This window comes from Scyliorhinus canicula, chromosome 22, assembly GCF_902713615.1.
Source record: "Scyliorhinus canicula chromosome 22, sScyCan1.1, whole genome shotgun sequence".
NCBI classification, from domain to species: domain Eukaryota; kingdom Metazoa; phylum Chordata; class Chondrichthyes; order Carcharhiniformes; family Scyliorhinidae; genus Scyliorhinus; species Scyliorhinus canicula.
The window spans coordinates 15839267-15854693 of NC_052167.1; the positions used below are offsets into that span (position 1 = coordinate 15839267).

Sequence of the window (15427 nt, forward strand, 5' to 3'; positions counted from 1 at the left end):
CTGGGCAGCACGGTAGCATTGTGGATAGCACAAATGCTTCACAGCTCCAGGGTCCCAGGTTCGAATCCCGGCTTGGGTCACTCTGTGTGGAGTCTGCTCGTTCTCCCCATGTGTGCGTGGGTTTCCTCTGGGTGCTCCGGTTTCCTCCCACAGTCCAAAGACATGCAGGTTAGGTGCATTGGCCATGCTAAATTGCCCTTAGGGTCCAAATTGCCCTTAGTGGTGGGTGGGGTTACTGGGTTATTGGGGTAGGGTGGAGGTATGGGCTTGGGTAGGATGCTCTTTCCAAGAGCCGCTGCAGACTCGATGGGCTGAATGGCCTCCTTCTGCACTGTAAATTCTATGTAATTCTATGTAAAAAAAACTGTTTGTATCGCTCACTACATACGTGTGGCACCACACGCAGTTCCAAAGTTCCCGAACTCAGCCTCTGGAAGTTTGGATCTTTCATTTTCCTTGTCAAACAATTCGATCCATGAGTCATGTTCATCGGCAGCTGTGTTCCATCAGAGACTCTCTGAGATGGTTGTTACACTAATGGTAGACGCACATGCTCAGTCACTCACTTACTCTGACTTGTGCCTGCTCTCTTTTCCCCTCTGCTGCATTTCTGTTTTGTTCTTTACAGTAGTAGCTTATTTGTTGTCTTCTGTGTATCTGGTTATCTGGCTTCTTTGTGTCTTAACTCCCTTCTTGTTTGTACTGCTTTGAGGTCAAGGGTTGCCAGGTCAAATTAAATTACAATTGATTCCTCTATAATTAGCGCAAACTCTTAAAAGTCCCGTTCAAACCTTGTTAAAAACAATTACCGATTCAGTAAACATTTTAAAGAAATATTTTTTTCTTATTGTACTGCTGCCATTCATCAGTGGCCACAAGATGCACTTATGTATTTTTTTATTCATTTATGGGATATGGGCGTCGCTGGTTAGGCCAGCATTTGTTGCCCATCCGTAGTTGCCCTTCAGAAGGTGGCGGTGAGCTGCCTTCTTGAACTGCTGCACTCCTAGAGGTGTAGGTATACCCAATGTGCTGTTGGGGAGGGAGACCCAGGATTTTGAGCCCCCATGACAGTGAAGGAACAGCGATATATTTCCAAGTCCGGGTACTGAATGATTTGGGGAACCTCCAGGTGGTGGGGTTCCCAGGTATCTGCCGCTCTTGTCCTTCTAGATGGTAGTGGGTTTGGAAGGTGTTGAACCGTGGTGAGTTACTGCAGTGCATCTTGTAGATGGTACATATGGCTGCCACTGTTTGTCGGTGGTGGGAGGTTTGAATGTTTGTGAAAGGAGGAGCAATGAAGTGGGGCTGCTTTGTTCTGGATGGAGTTGAGCTTCTTGAGTGTTGTTGGAACTGCACTCATCCAGGCAAGTGGAAAGTATTCCATTACAGTCCTGACTTGTGCCTTGTAGATGGTGGACAGGCTTTGGGGGTCAGGAGGTGAGTTATTCACCGTAGGATTCCTAGCCTTTGACCTGCCCTGGTAGCCACAGTATTAATATGGCTAGTCCAGTTCAGTTTCTGATCAGTGGTAACCCCCAGGATGTTTATTGTGGGGGATTCAGTGATGGTAATCCCATTGAATGTCAAGGGGCGATTGTTAGATCCTCTCTTGTAGGACATGGTCATTGCCTGGCTCTTGTGTGGCGCGAATGTAACTTGCTACTTGTCAGCCCAAGCCTGAATATTGTCCAGGTCTTGCTGCATTTGGACATGGGCTGCTTCTGTTATCTGCAGAGTTGCAAATGGTGTTGAACATTATGCAGTCATCTGCAAACATCCCCACTTCTGATCTTATGAAGGGAGATCATTGATGAAGCAGCTGAAGATGGTTGGGCCGAGGACACTACACTGAGGAACTCCTGCAGTGATGTCCTGGAGCTGAGATGATTGACCTCCAACCACCACAATCACCTTCCTGTGTGCCAGATATGACTACAACCAGCAGAGATTTTCCTCCTGATTCCCGTTGACTCCAGTTTAGCAGGGTTCCTTGATGCCATACTGTGCCAAATGCTGTCTTGATGTCAAGGGCAGTCACTCTCACCTCACCTCAAGCATTTAGTTCTGTAATGAGGTTAGGAGCTGAGTGACCCTGGTGGAGCCCAAACTGAGCGTCTGTGAGCAGGTTATTGCTGAGTAAGTGCTGCTTGTCAGCACTGCTGATGATTCCTTCCATCACTTTGTTGATTATGGAGAGTAGACTGATAGGGCGGTAATTGACTGGGTTACATTTGTCTTGTTTCTTGTTTACAGGACACACTTGAGCAATTTTCCACATTGCCGGCTAGATGCCAGTGTTGTAGCTGTATTGGAACAGCTTGGCTCGGGGTGCGGCAAGTTCTGGTGCACAAACCTTCAGTACTGTTGTCGTAATATTGTCAGGGCCCAGAGCCTTTGCCGTATCCAATGCCTTCAGCCATTTCTTGATATCATGTGGAGTGAATCATACTGGTTGAAGACTGACATCTGTGATGCTGGGGACCTCCGGAGGAGACCAAGATGGATCATCCACTCGGCGCTTCAGGCTGAAGATTTTTGGAATATACCAGAATTAGTAGCAAGAGTAGGCGATTCAGCCCTTTGAACCTGCCCTTCATTTGCTAGGATCTAATTTGTTTCAAATTGAGACTTCTGCCAGTTTATTGGTCCATTACGTTTTGGCAGTTATTGCTGATCATTTTCATTTATGGGGTAACAAAAGTCTTCTGTAAAATATGACCCAGAAAATGACCTGAGTCAAGGCTTTCATGTCCCCAGGATGTCCCAAAGCAATTGGATTTGTCTACTTTTAGTGTTGTTGATTGAGGGATAAATATTGCTCAGAACACCCTCCCATTCTAAGGTAGTATCTATGATTATTGTTTTCAGTTTCAACCTGAACAGGTAGACGAGGACTCTGTTTAAAATCTTACCAGAAAAATGGCAGTCAGAAACTATACCTTTTCTCTTGGATCACTTATACAATGCTAAAAGTAACAAATACTTTTGGCATGCTATCAGAAACTGGCAACTACTGTTTTCTTCACAATGTCATTTACGTGCTGACATGTTTCTTAACCCATAGCTTTTTACCTAAACCTATCTTTTGCCAAAAGTAGTCGATTTTAAAAATCTACTTATTCGAAAGCTGTGGTAAACAAAAGAGCTTCCAAGTCAGTCATAAGTTTGAAACCAGTACGAAAAATAATCAACTTGTTTTTCTACTTCGGCATTATTTAGTTGGTCATACTGTTATATGAAATTTATTTCTCGGAAATTCAAAAATAAAATTAATCACAGTGGGATTAAGCATTTTCTCAGCTCAAATAATTTTGATAATAAGGAAATTACAGTGTAAACTTAACAAGTGGAAACACTTGACATTTGAAATAACCTTTCTATGATATTTTCATTAATAATTTGCACAACTTATTATCAGGATCTAACATAATTCACGGTTTACTTAGTCTGCTAGTTAATAGCTATAAATTATGAAATGTAGAATAAAATGACACGTGGATTAAAATTTGGACATTTAAATGTAAACATTGGGAAGACTGAAGCTTTTGTTGTCAATTCTCACCAGTTTCAGTCCACCTCCCAGCTGTTGTATCTGGTTGAACCAGACTGTTTGCAATATCAGCCCTGCTAGGCCTTGAGCTGGACAACCCATCTGATATATTCTGCATTATAAAGATAGCCTATTTTCACCTGCATCAGACCATTTGTGCTACTAAAACTCTTACCATGTCTTTGTGGCATGGAGGCTTAACACACCTCATGCTCTTGTTGGACAGTAAGGTGTATTACATCAAAGGGGCGTGGGTATGAAAGACATGCACTTGGAAGTAAATATGGCCAAGTTGAATTTCCTATAATCAAATAAACCATGTATAGAAATTTGCATTGGGAGATAAAGGAGGATTTAAGATTTTAGTTGGGAAAGGTCATAACTAAGTAAGGTACCATGGCAGAGGAGCACAAGTGGATAGCAATGTGGCTTCACAGTGCCAGGGTCCCAGGTTCTATTCCCCGCTGGGTCACTGCGAAGTTTGCACGTTCTCCCCGTTTCTGCGTGGGTTTCCTCCGGGTGCTCCGGTTTCCCCTCTCAGTCCAAAGATGTGCAGGTTAGGTGGATTGGCCGTGATAAATTGCCCTTAGTGACCAAAAAGGGTAGGACGGGTTATTGGGTTATGGGGATATGGTGGAAGTGAGGGCTTAAGTGGGTTGGTGCAGACTCGATGGGCCAAATGGCCTCCTTCACTGTTTGTTCTATGTAAGGTTATTAAATTTTATTTAATCCGAAAGTAGGGACAATAAGGAGGACATGAAAGATTTTTGTCTTCTGGGAGAGGTAAGTTTCAAAGAACAATAAGGATATTAGAGTCAAGATGAAAGAGAAATAGACAAATTAAGAGATGTGAGAACTGTGTTGGAAGTGGCTGCGTAACACCTCCTGGAGTGATGCTGTGCGCTGGAAAGGCAAAGTGAGGCAATTTTCCAGCCAACTCGGAACGTGTCTTCTTTCAGAAAGCAGGGTTTTGTTTTAAAGTTTCTTGAATTGCTTAGCAGAACAGGAGAGAGTGAGAGGTTTTGTGACATACCTTCCAGCAATTGTGGGTTTGCATTGATGTAATATTATTGGATAAATATCTGTAAGGGATTGTTGCCTAAAGGGGAGGACATGTTCTGTAAGATTATTGCTGTGTAAGTGTAGTCTTGTGTGTCAGCGTGTCTAGGTTTTCTCTTCTTTTGTTAATAAATGTTTTAATATTTAAAATCCCCCAATGTTACTGGAATTTATTGCTCTGATTTCAGTACACATGGTCAAAATAAAAAAAGAAAAGAGTTGTGAAAAGTTAGCCAAGATTTTCTTTGGGATTTGATTTGCACGGCAGTTACCACCGTCCAGATCATAACATCTATCTTATCTTAATTTTTCAAGTTCTGCTCACCTATTAACTCCACTGACTCCATTTAAAATTCTCATGTGTGGAAATCTCTTTCAAGTCCATGCTCATCACTATCTCAGTTATAAGATCAACCATGATCCTATTGTAAGAAGTCTTACAACACCAGGTTAAAGTCCAACAGGTTTGATTCAAACATGAGCTTTCGGAGCGCAGATCCTTCCTCAGGTGAATGGCGAGGTATGACCAAAAAGGTTAGGTTCATACCTCGCCATTCACCTGAGGAAGGAGCTGCGCTCCGAAAGCTCGTGTTTGAATCAAACCTGTTGGACTTTAACCTGGTGTTGTAAGACTTCTTACTGTGCTCACCCCAGTCCAACGCCGGCATCTCCCCATCATGATCCTATTGAATGATGGAGCAAGCTCAGTGGGCTAGTTTTCTACTGCCTCTATTTCTTATGATTTTAAAAAAGCAGCAAAATGAAGTCTGCCTTCTATAGAAGGTTTGTTGAATTTAAGGAAGTTTGAATATGAATGTATATTTATTTTCACGTCTAACAATACGCTCCATCAGTGAAAATACAACTTCATCAAAGATTTTCTTTGAGAATAGTGGCAGCTATTGAAGAAATTTATATTCCTGACCATCAGCAAGAGAACAAGTAACAAAGCAGATTTTAGAACCAACCTAGTTGGGTTAAATGATGTTTTTCTCTGCTTATTCAGTGTAATCATTGATATTGAGAATCAAGAATTCTATTTGTCGAATTGTAGTTTGTAAAGTTGTAATTCCAGTAATATTGTATTACTGGTTAATTCCATCCATCATTGTACCATTTATTAAATATAAAATCTAATTTTTTGCAATCGTAGTGCATACCTAAATAATATGTTCATTAATATATATATATATATATATATATAATATATATATATGCTTTTTTTAAATGAATAAATTATTTTCTTAATAAGAATGGAGCTTTCTAGATTTCGAAATTTATTCTAGAATACTTGTGAGGACAAAATGGAAATTAATCACCAATGGCTGCAATGTAACTGAATTTCACACTCATTCCCTATGCTGAGAGTGTGATCTGGTATGAATCCATAGATGCTCTAATGAAACAGGAGGAATAGATGGCAGACAGCCATCAGAACAGACCTGTTCAAGATAGCATACAAATTGAAACAGTTGTGGATCATAATGCTGCTCGAAGAAGCTAATTCCAGATTATCAGCCATATGTGCAACCCTTATGGAAAAGAGCACATATCTACACCATTACTAACTATGCATGAAATTGCAGTGATGGTAGATGTCGTCCAGATGTTGTATTTTGAAAACAGCTTATCCTTTCCCTCAGCTTCTTTAGAAATCTACACTTGTTTTTGATTTCCATCATTGTTTACAAAAATCACTGAAGATCTTTAACAATGGCCAATAATCTGTTTTAATTTTGTTGATGGATTTGTAAACTCAAAATTTCATTTTTATGGGAAGTGCAAAGACCAAAATCCATCTTACACCTTTCTTCTTATTATTTTTTCATGACATGCGGATGTTAGAGAAAAGGACAATATTTGTTGTCCATCCCTAAGTTCCCTTGAGACGGTGGTGGGGAGCCATCCTCTTGAACCGCTGCAGTCCATGTGGTGCAGGCACATCCACAGTGCTGTTCGGAAGGAATTTCAAGATTTTAATTCAGCAACAGTGAAAGAAAGCGATACAGTTCCAAGTCAGGATGCTATGTATTGCTGCCTTCAAAAATCTCCTTTATAGATCATAGATCATAGAATTTACAGTGCAGAAGGAGGCCATTCGGCCCATCAAGTCTGCACCGGTTCCTGGAAAGAGCACCCTACCCAAGGTTAACACCTCCACCCTATCCCCATAACCCAGTAACCCCACCCAACACTAAGGGCACTTTTGGATACCACGGGCAATTTATCATGTCCAATCCACCTAACTTGCACATCTTTGGACTGTGGGAGGAAACCGGAGCACCTGGAGGAAACCCATGCACACACGGGTATTTAGTATTTGGTTTTCCAAAATTCTGTGATGGATTGAAAAGTTTCAAGCACCATCTCCAGCGAGAGAGAATCTAGCCATCGCTCCTTGATATTCAATGGCTTTACCAGTGCTAAATCCCTCACTTTCAGCATCCTAGACCAGAAATTAAACTCAACCAGCCATATAAATACAGTGGCTGCAACAGTAGGTGAGAAGCTCAAATTCTACAGTGAGTTAATCATCTCCTGACTCCCAAAACCTGCCCACCATCTACAAGGCACAAATTAGGATTGTGATGGAATGCCCTCCGCTTCCCTTGATATATATATATATATATATATATATATAGCTCCAACAGCACTCAAAGCTTGACGCCATCTAGAACAAAGCAATCACTTGATTGGCATCCCATCCACCACCGTAAACATTCGTTCCCTCCACCACTGATGCAGAGTGGCCGCGGTGTGTAATTTACAAGATGCACTGCAGAAACTCACCAAGTCTTCTTTGACAGCACCTTCCAAACCTCAACCTCGACCACATAGAACGGCAAGGGCATTTGATGAATGGGAACACCACCAGCTGGAGGTTCTCCTCCAAGCCACACACGTTGCACCATCCTGACATAGAACTATAATCACCCTTCCTTTACTATCACTGGATCAAAATCCTGGAACTCCATTCCTGACAGCACGATGGGTGTACCTACATCAAATGGAATGCAGCAGTTCAAGGCGGTGGCTCACCGTCACATTCTCAAAGGCAATTAGGGGATGGGCAATAAATACTGGCCCGACCAGCACTGTTCACATTCCGTCAAAGGGTAAATTAAAAATCCCATTTTTGTTAAATTTGGGCTTTCTATGTTAAGAAATGCCAATTCACTTTTTTTTAACATTGAGCTACTCCTCGAGTTCTGATGCTCTTGAGAAAATGGTCAATCAGATAGACATGAATTCTGTTACAGACATGGAAGTTTTTCCAACAATATGGTCGCCTAATTACTATTTTGCATTTCTTTGGTCATTTTAATCCATTTCTCTGTCAAGAAATTGGCAAAATATTGCTGGTCTGATTTGCAAAATCAGGGTCAACTTGGTTCAGTTATTAGGTTCTGGCTTCAAACTTTACTTTCAGACTTGGGCATGGAATTTAGGCGAAAACATCTGTGCAGTACTGAGTGACTATTTCATTGTCAGAAGTGACCCTTTCCAGCCCATGGTCAACCTGCCTGTTCTTGCACTTCAGGTAAATTTAAAATAATTCCCTCTTTCAGGAAGAGTCGAGAATTTTTCTTGGCCAACATTTTCCCCTTAACTAACACCACCAACATCAAATAAACTTGCCATGGTATCTGGTATAGAAATTGCCTGGTAAGTTTATTTATATAACAAGTGACTCCTTCAAAAACAAGGCCTTCAGAAAAGGCAGTGAAGCAGAGAAAATTGTCAAAAGATAGGCCATGAGGGCAGAGAGCACCAGAATTGGAAAGGAAGCTGATTTATACAAAAATGCTTGAATCTCATGTTACCTGAAGTAATCAATTGTATTAGTTTAATTGAAGTGTTATTTCAATGTATAATGTAAAAGAAAGTTACCACAATATTTTCTTCCTCCCTCCACAAATAAAATTTTTAACCTTTTGACGCAAATTAGGGATGGGTTGTTTGGGCGCTGCATGTCTTGTTTGAGAACCAACATGGTGTCCAATGCACAAGCATACTTCTGTGACAAGTTGTGCTGAGCACCAATTTGGTAAAGGGCAAACATGTGACGCTCTTCTTCCCACACCTGAAGCAGATGCTAGTCAATTTTAAGGAGCGAATAAGAGTTCTAACGCCTCTGGCCCCTGCTGCAAATTTGTTTTTCCCTGAGGCGGACAACACCAATGCTTACCATAATTGCTGCTGCGCAATGACTTCCAGTGACGGCGGGCAGGAGGCAGCCGCACACTGGAGGGCTCTCGCTCGGGAATAGAAATTTTGCAGTTTTAACGCAAAGTCCCGGGGGCAACGGAGGCTGAAAAGGCTGTAAGAAGGCACAGGGAGGAAAAATGTCCAAATTTGGGAGAAAAACGGCTGTGAAAAAGGGGATTAACGAAAGTCCGCCGGTGAGTGGAAAAAGTCAGCGCAGGCACTGTAAGGAAAGCGGAGGTTAGAGCACCAGGGGAGGCTGCATTGCTCACAGCAGAAGAAATGACCAAGGTCATGGCTGTGGAACTTGAAAAACAGTTCACAAAGCACATGGAAGTGATGAAGGAGATGGGGGCAGTATTGAAAGTGCTGGTCGAGGAGGTGATTGCCCCGGTGATGATGGTGGTATCAAGCGCAGTGGCGGAGGTGCAGGAACAAGGTGAGACACTGAAGGAAGTGGAAGAGGCATTATCGCAGCACAGTGATCAACTCGCCTCGATGGGGAAGGAGTTGCGGAGGTTGATAGAGACCAACAAGAGTCTGCGAGCCAAAATGGAAGACTGGTAAACAAACCAAGACGACAGAATCTGAGGATTGTGGGTCTGCCCGAAGGCGGGCTGCCTTCAGCAGGGTGAAGAAGGCACTATACATCAGCAAGGTGCAGTGCGGCATAGTATATCCAGCTAATTTGAGGGTTACCTACAAATCCAAGGGCTTTTATTTTGGAATGGCGGAAGCAGCGGAGGAGTTTGCGAAGGCAGAGGACTGTGGCAGAATTGAGAAATGCTCGTGTACCGATGCAACCTCATGTAACTTTATTTTTTCATTGCGTGTTGGTGTATGTACTAAATGAGTCGATGTATATATTTGGACAAGGGAAGAGATGAGACTTTCATTCGCAATGATGGTTCTTTGAGGCTTGGGTGTGTATGCGGGGGTTGTGTGCCGAAGGGGATTTCTTGGTTTTCCTGGGACCGGGCAACGGGGATGGCGTTGAATATGAGGGAGTGTTTAGGGGATGGACTGTATATGTCAATGGTGACCATAGGCGATTCCTGATTCCTATTTCTTTTTTCCTTTTTTTTCCACCTTTGGAGGGTTTGTTTTATTTGATGCTTATAATGTCAGGTGGGCCGTTGTTTCGTGGGAGGATGGGATTGTTGTTAATAAGGGGATTGACATTGTATTTGTTACCGTTTACTGTTTGTTGGTGGGGTGTAAATTCTGAAGAAAATGTGAAAATGGAGAATAAAAATATTTTTTTTTTAAATAAAAAAATAATTGCTGCTGTACTCAACCTCCTAGCCCATTCACCCTCCCAAACCACCTCCCTCGTAATACTCTAAAGGCCTCTGACCTTTCTGTCCAATCCACTACCGAACCCCAGTCATGGACTCTAATGCTTTCTATTCCTCCTCCAGAACCCTACAATTCTTGAACTGGAAATCAAAGCACTAACCCCTGCAAGCTCTTACCTCAGCACCACCAGCATTATGTTGAGCTCCTTAGACTCCCCATCTGCATGTGGGCTGTTAACATTCTGCGGCATGACTGAATTCCTGGGCCCCAGACTCTTCTTTGGTAACAAGAAAACACTCAAATGTCAGGGTTTCAAGAAAAGTAGCATTCAATTTGAGAACCCACTTTTATGACTATCCTCTGTCCTGTCAAATTTACACTTTATTACCACTAGAATGTGCCTGCAGCAGCTGGGAAATCTCAAAGTACAAAAGCTTCATTTTGCTATAATAATGGCTGTTAATGGACCTAAATGCAATTTTCCATCTGTCAAGTGGGCAAAATGCCCCATGCACAAAAGGTTTCTTAAAGGTATAGAGGTTTTTTAGTCTTATTTTAAATCCTCTTTTTCCTCTAGTTTTTGAAGACTTTTTTTGTCCTTTGTTCTTTGCTTGGCATCCAAACATGAATGAATTGTTTAAGTAGAGCCAAATGATTTAATAACTCTAAATATTTGGCAAGTTTCTTGCAAATGAATGTTGCCTTTTCAACAATATTTTCACAGCAGTGGGTTTAGTCCTGCTGGTGTGGAATGTGTGTACAAGGGCTGGGAAGCCTTAAAGTGTAAAAGCGTTGTATGATATGGTGTTCAGAAGCCTCAGTACCCTTTCCTGCAGGTGGACTACTGAAAACTAAAAAGAGTTTACAAAGGAATAAAGATTTTTATGACTTTTTTTCATTGCTTTATTTGATCATTTGTATTTTTGGCATTAGAACATAAAGAGAATGTTTATGTGAAAACAAAAATAATTGAAGCATTTAGAAGAGTATGGACGATCAGGAAACTCATTAAGGGAAAGGGATATGAATTAAGGTGCTCACAGTACCAACGTTCACTGCAAACTATCCAACTACGAACTACAGTGTTCCACGTTGGTCTGCAAGTCGAGTTAAAATTAATGGTGGCAATTGTTCCTAAAGAGACACGAGCAGTATTTTGTGACACATGTGGTGCAAGATAAAACGTGCTGGGAAGATCAACTGATTTAGAATTGTGCTGTCTGCATCTGTCAGAGCCATGAACTGTATTTGCAGGTCTGGGAATACCTGCTTGGCAAAGACTGAAGACAGGTAATCTGTAGACTCCGAGTCAGTGTGCAACTATTTGTTGCAAGCGAGCAGCGAGCTTGTACCATTGGGATGAGTTAAGATTACAGAGTTGTCAATAGGTTTTCTGCCTCAGCATTTGCTTTGAAAGGTACTTAGTGGTCAACATTAACCTTTGGAAAGGCTGTCAAAACGAATTCAAACCACTGACTCTCTTGGCATTTCCAATTACAGCTGATCTGGAAGATTTTAATGATGAGTTATTCTCACCCAAAACAAGTACAAAGATCCTGAACTCCCCGTGTGGGCAATGGAAAACGTAACCTGTAGGGTTCTTTGTAGTTCAAGATACAAAATTATGTCGAGCTGTTTTATGGTTTAATAGTCTTTGGTAAGAAAAACAGGAATTTGAAATGAAATTAAATGAAAATCGCTTATTGTCACAAGTAGGCTTCAAATGAAGTTACTCTGAAAAGCCCCTAGTCGCCACATTCCGGCACCTGTTCGGGGAGGCTGTTACGGGAATTTAGAGGAATTAGTGTAAAAGTTATTAAGATACTTGAAAATATATTGGCGCTTTATTGTACATGTGTAGTTTTGGCATTGATAAATGCGAAAATGGTCTTACAAAAGAGGTAGTTGACCCTTGACCCCTTTGACAGTCCTTCGATAACTTTGCTGTTATCAACTACCGCTTGCAATGTGACCTTTACCATCGAAAAAAATCACAAGGAACTTCACAGAAGCATAAGGAAAAATGAATTAAAGCCAATAAAGAAGATTTTGAGAAAGATGGCCAAAAGAATGGTTGGAGAGTTGGGATTTAAGGAGCATTGTAAAGGAAGATGGGGAAGTGAAAGGCAAAGGAATTCCAGAGCATTGTAGCCACCTAAGATGGACACTGGGCTAACAAAATGGAGAAACAATGCCAACATGAAGGTGAAAAGAGGGGTTTGATGCACAATAGCTAAAGTCTGCAAAAAGAAGTGGGAGGAGCTTTGAGGAAAGTTATAGCGATGGTGAGGTGAAATTCCATGAAAGGATTTAAAGAAGAGTATATTACTATTGAGGTGTTTAGGTACCAGGTGCCATTGCAGTGAGACTGGATATGGGCAGCAGAATTTTGTATAAAGTAAGGTTTATGGAGGAGCGAGAAGTGGCTAGCCGGCCAGGAGAGCGTTAGAATAGTAAGTGATGGAAGTATTGATGAAGGTTTCAGCGACACATAGCTGAGAATGTAGAAAATGATGCTCTTTCTTCTTGAGTTCTCCCACCCCCACACACAATCACACCAAATAATGCCATGAGGTGGAACCAGGCGCCCCTTTTTGATGGAAAATATACAAGGCTGGAAACTCACCCCAGCACTGATTAGGACAAAGAGGGTACAAGCAGCCTGGTTTGAATTAAGATGGCCGTGATTGGAAGGGGTGGCAATGGTGTAGAATTTGTGGTGGGTCTTGAAATTATGACTTTTCCCAATGTTTACTTGAAGGAAATTAGGCGACACCAAGGCAGAATCTAAGGCAAGCAGTCTGACAACAGCAATAAAGCAGGTTTCGAAAGAGCTGAGAGCCCACAGCAGTCGTGCGAAAGCTGACCTCATGACTTTGAATGATATTATGTAAAGATAGCATGTCGGAGAGGGGCGGGCAAAAGATAGAATCTTGGAGAATCTGAGGGCTGTGGTAAAGGACTGGGAATAGAAGGTACTTTGACTATAATAAGGTAAGAGAGGAGAAAGTGAGTGGCAGTCTAATTGAGCTGGACAACGAAACAGCAGTAGGCTTTGGGAATGAAGGCATTTTTACAGACTGTCTTGAATCAGCTCTTTTATTTTGAATTTTGAAATACAATTTAGACAACTTTCCCTTTTTTAATTGCAGTGGATGATTCAGCAACCTCATAAGGTAGTGACTTTCTTTGGGTGCATTGGAAAAGATAAATTTGGTGACATTTTGAAGAAGAAAGCTGAAGAAGCCCATGTTGATGCCCATTACTATGAACAAAATGAACAGCCAACGGGCACTTGTGCTGCCTGCATCACCGGTGACAACAGGTCAGCGACTTCTTTCAAGAAAGCTAGTTTAAGGTTAGGATACTATTTCTTATTAAATTAATCAAATGCTAGTTAGATTCTAGAACAACTCTCCAAAAAAACTGACACAGTGGCCTCCGCCATGCACCATCATTCTATGATTTGCCAGAAATCCTGATTTATCAAGTCACACCTCAGCCTTTTGTGCTCCAGTGCATAAGAGCCTAAATTTCGGAAGGTTTTCTTCATACTCTCACTTCTGGTAACATCCCAGATAATGTTTGCTGCTTTAATATCCTTCCTCAAATAGGCGACTTAAAGCTGTGCACAACACGGGATTTCTGCTTCAGTATGCTCCAGACTCAATACTATGGATTCCCGCACATTTTTTATAGACTCATCTACTCACTTAGTTCAGTTAGCTGGATGGCTAGTTCATGGAGTGTAGGGATGCCAACAGCACCGGTTCAATTCCTGTACCGGCTGAGGTTATTGATAAAGGTCCTGCCATCTCAGTCTTGCCCCTCGTCTGAGATGTGGTGACCCTCGGGTTAAATGACCACCAGTCAACGCTCAAAGGGGAGAATGCAGCCTATGGTTCTCTGGGACTGACGCAACATTTACATTTCACGTGTGCAACCTTTAGTTCATCTTGTCCACACACCAAGACCGTTCTCCCATCGCATATTTAAATTCTTAACATTTAAAGGGCAATGTTTTCCTTGTTTTTCCTTCCAAAACATACTGTTTTTTTGAACTTTCACTCCATACAATCCTTCATTCCCCCCATCACAATTGTAGAATGTAGAAGTAACAACAGCACCAACACACCGCAAAACAACAGATGTAACAAATTTCCAGGCTGAGAAACTTTCCTTCTTTCTGCCCTTCAACTCCCTATCCATACTTCTGGCCAAATTCTCTTTAGTTCATTGCCCCACATTGCTCTCAACCAGTGATGTGATACCTGATTACGCCATTGGTGGCTTTGATTTCAGCTGCATTGGTCCTAAGCTTTGGAGTTCCCTGACTAAACCTTTCTGCTTCTCTATCCATCTCTCCTGTTTCCAGATTTTCCTAAAAACTTATCTAGTTATCGGGCCTTTGGTCAACTTTCCTGATTTCACCTTCCGCTCAGTGTCACAAAATTCCCAAACTGTTTTTCTGCTCATTCCTTCGATTTATCACTTGTTATTGTTTCAAAGAATTCTAAGATTAGTCGCGTATAGCCAGCATTTTCGAGATCCGTGCACACTTCATTGATTAGCTTCTTTGTGTGTCACCTCATTCCTTGTCGTAAGACTAGTTGAAGATTAATTGGGCTATAATTTCCCAGCTTTTTTGACAGGGAAGTTACATTTCTCCCTCTGGGGTTTAGAATGTACTTGATTTATGCTCACTATATTTTGTTTAAGTGTTCCCATTGTTTGTCTATTATTATCTATCCAAAAATTTTCTTCTCAGTTGATCTCACTGATTTATTTTTGTCCAGCCATGCTCTGGACCAATTTATCTTGTGGTCTCCTGTTTCACAAATGCACATTTGTTTTTTAGGTTACCTATCTTTCTCTGTTTCATGGTGGAAGACCAGGTCAAGAACTGTTTCATTCCTTGTTGGAGTAGCAACTGATAAAATAATTAAGGATGTGATTTTGTTTTCAATAATTTTAATAATTGAATCAGGTTCTTGATCTTCTCCTAACCGCTTAGATTATTTTGGCAGTTGTATGTTGGCTCATTCTTGAAGAATCACAATGGTTTATTGTGCAGGAGGCAGTTCGGCCCATTATGTTTCTTCTGGCCCTATGAAAAACAATCCAAAACTAATTCTACTATCTCCTCATAGCCCTGTATCTTTTCCTTGCTTTTATCTGCTTCCCAGAATCGTACCTTAACCCAGCCAGAAACCTGACCTGCAACTTCCTGATCAATGGATGGCAATAGCCCCTTCTCTGTCGAATAGGGACGATCGATGTGTGGATGCCAGGGCAAGGGAAACCCTTTAA

At 41.6% G+C, this 15427-nt stretch overlaps 1 protein-coding gene across 10 annotated transcripts in view; it reads left to right on the top strand.

Moving 5' to 3' along the window:
* LOC119956026 (adenosine kinase-like) overlaps window positions 1-15427 on the top strand; it is a 264496-nt gene that overhangs the window by 134554 nt on the left and 114515 nt on the right. For 6 of the 10 annotated variants that reach the window (XM_038782747.1, XM_038782748.1, XM_038782753.1 and 3 more), the window contains exon 5: window positions 13270-13475. In XM_038782747.1, the coding sequence (XP_038638675.1) occupies window positions 13270-13475 (206 nt within the window). The remainder of the gene's footprint in view (window positions 1-13269; window positions 13476-15427) is intronic. The other 4 variants (XM_038782749.1, XM_038782755.1, XM_038782757.1 and 1 more) reach the window with 1 other exon arrangement.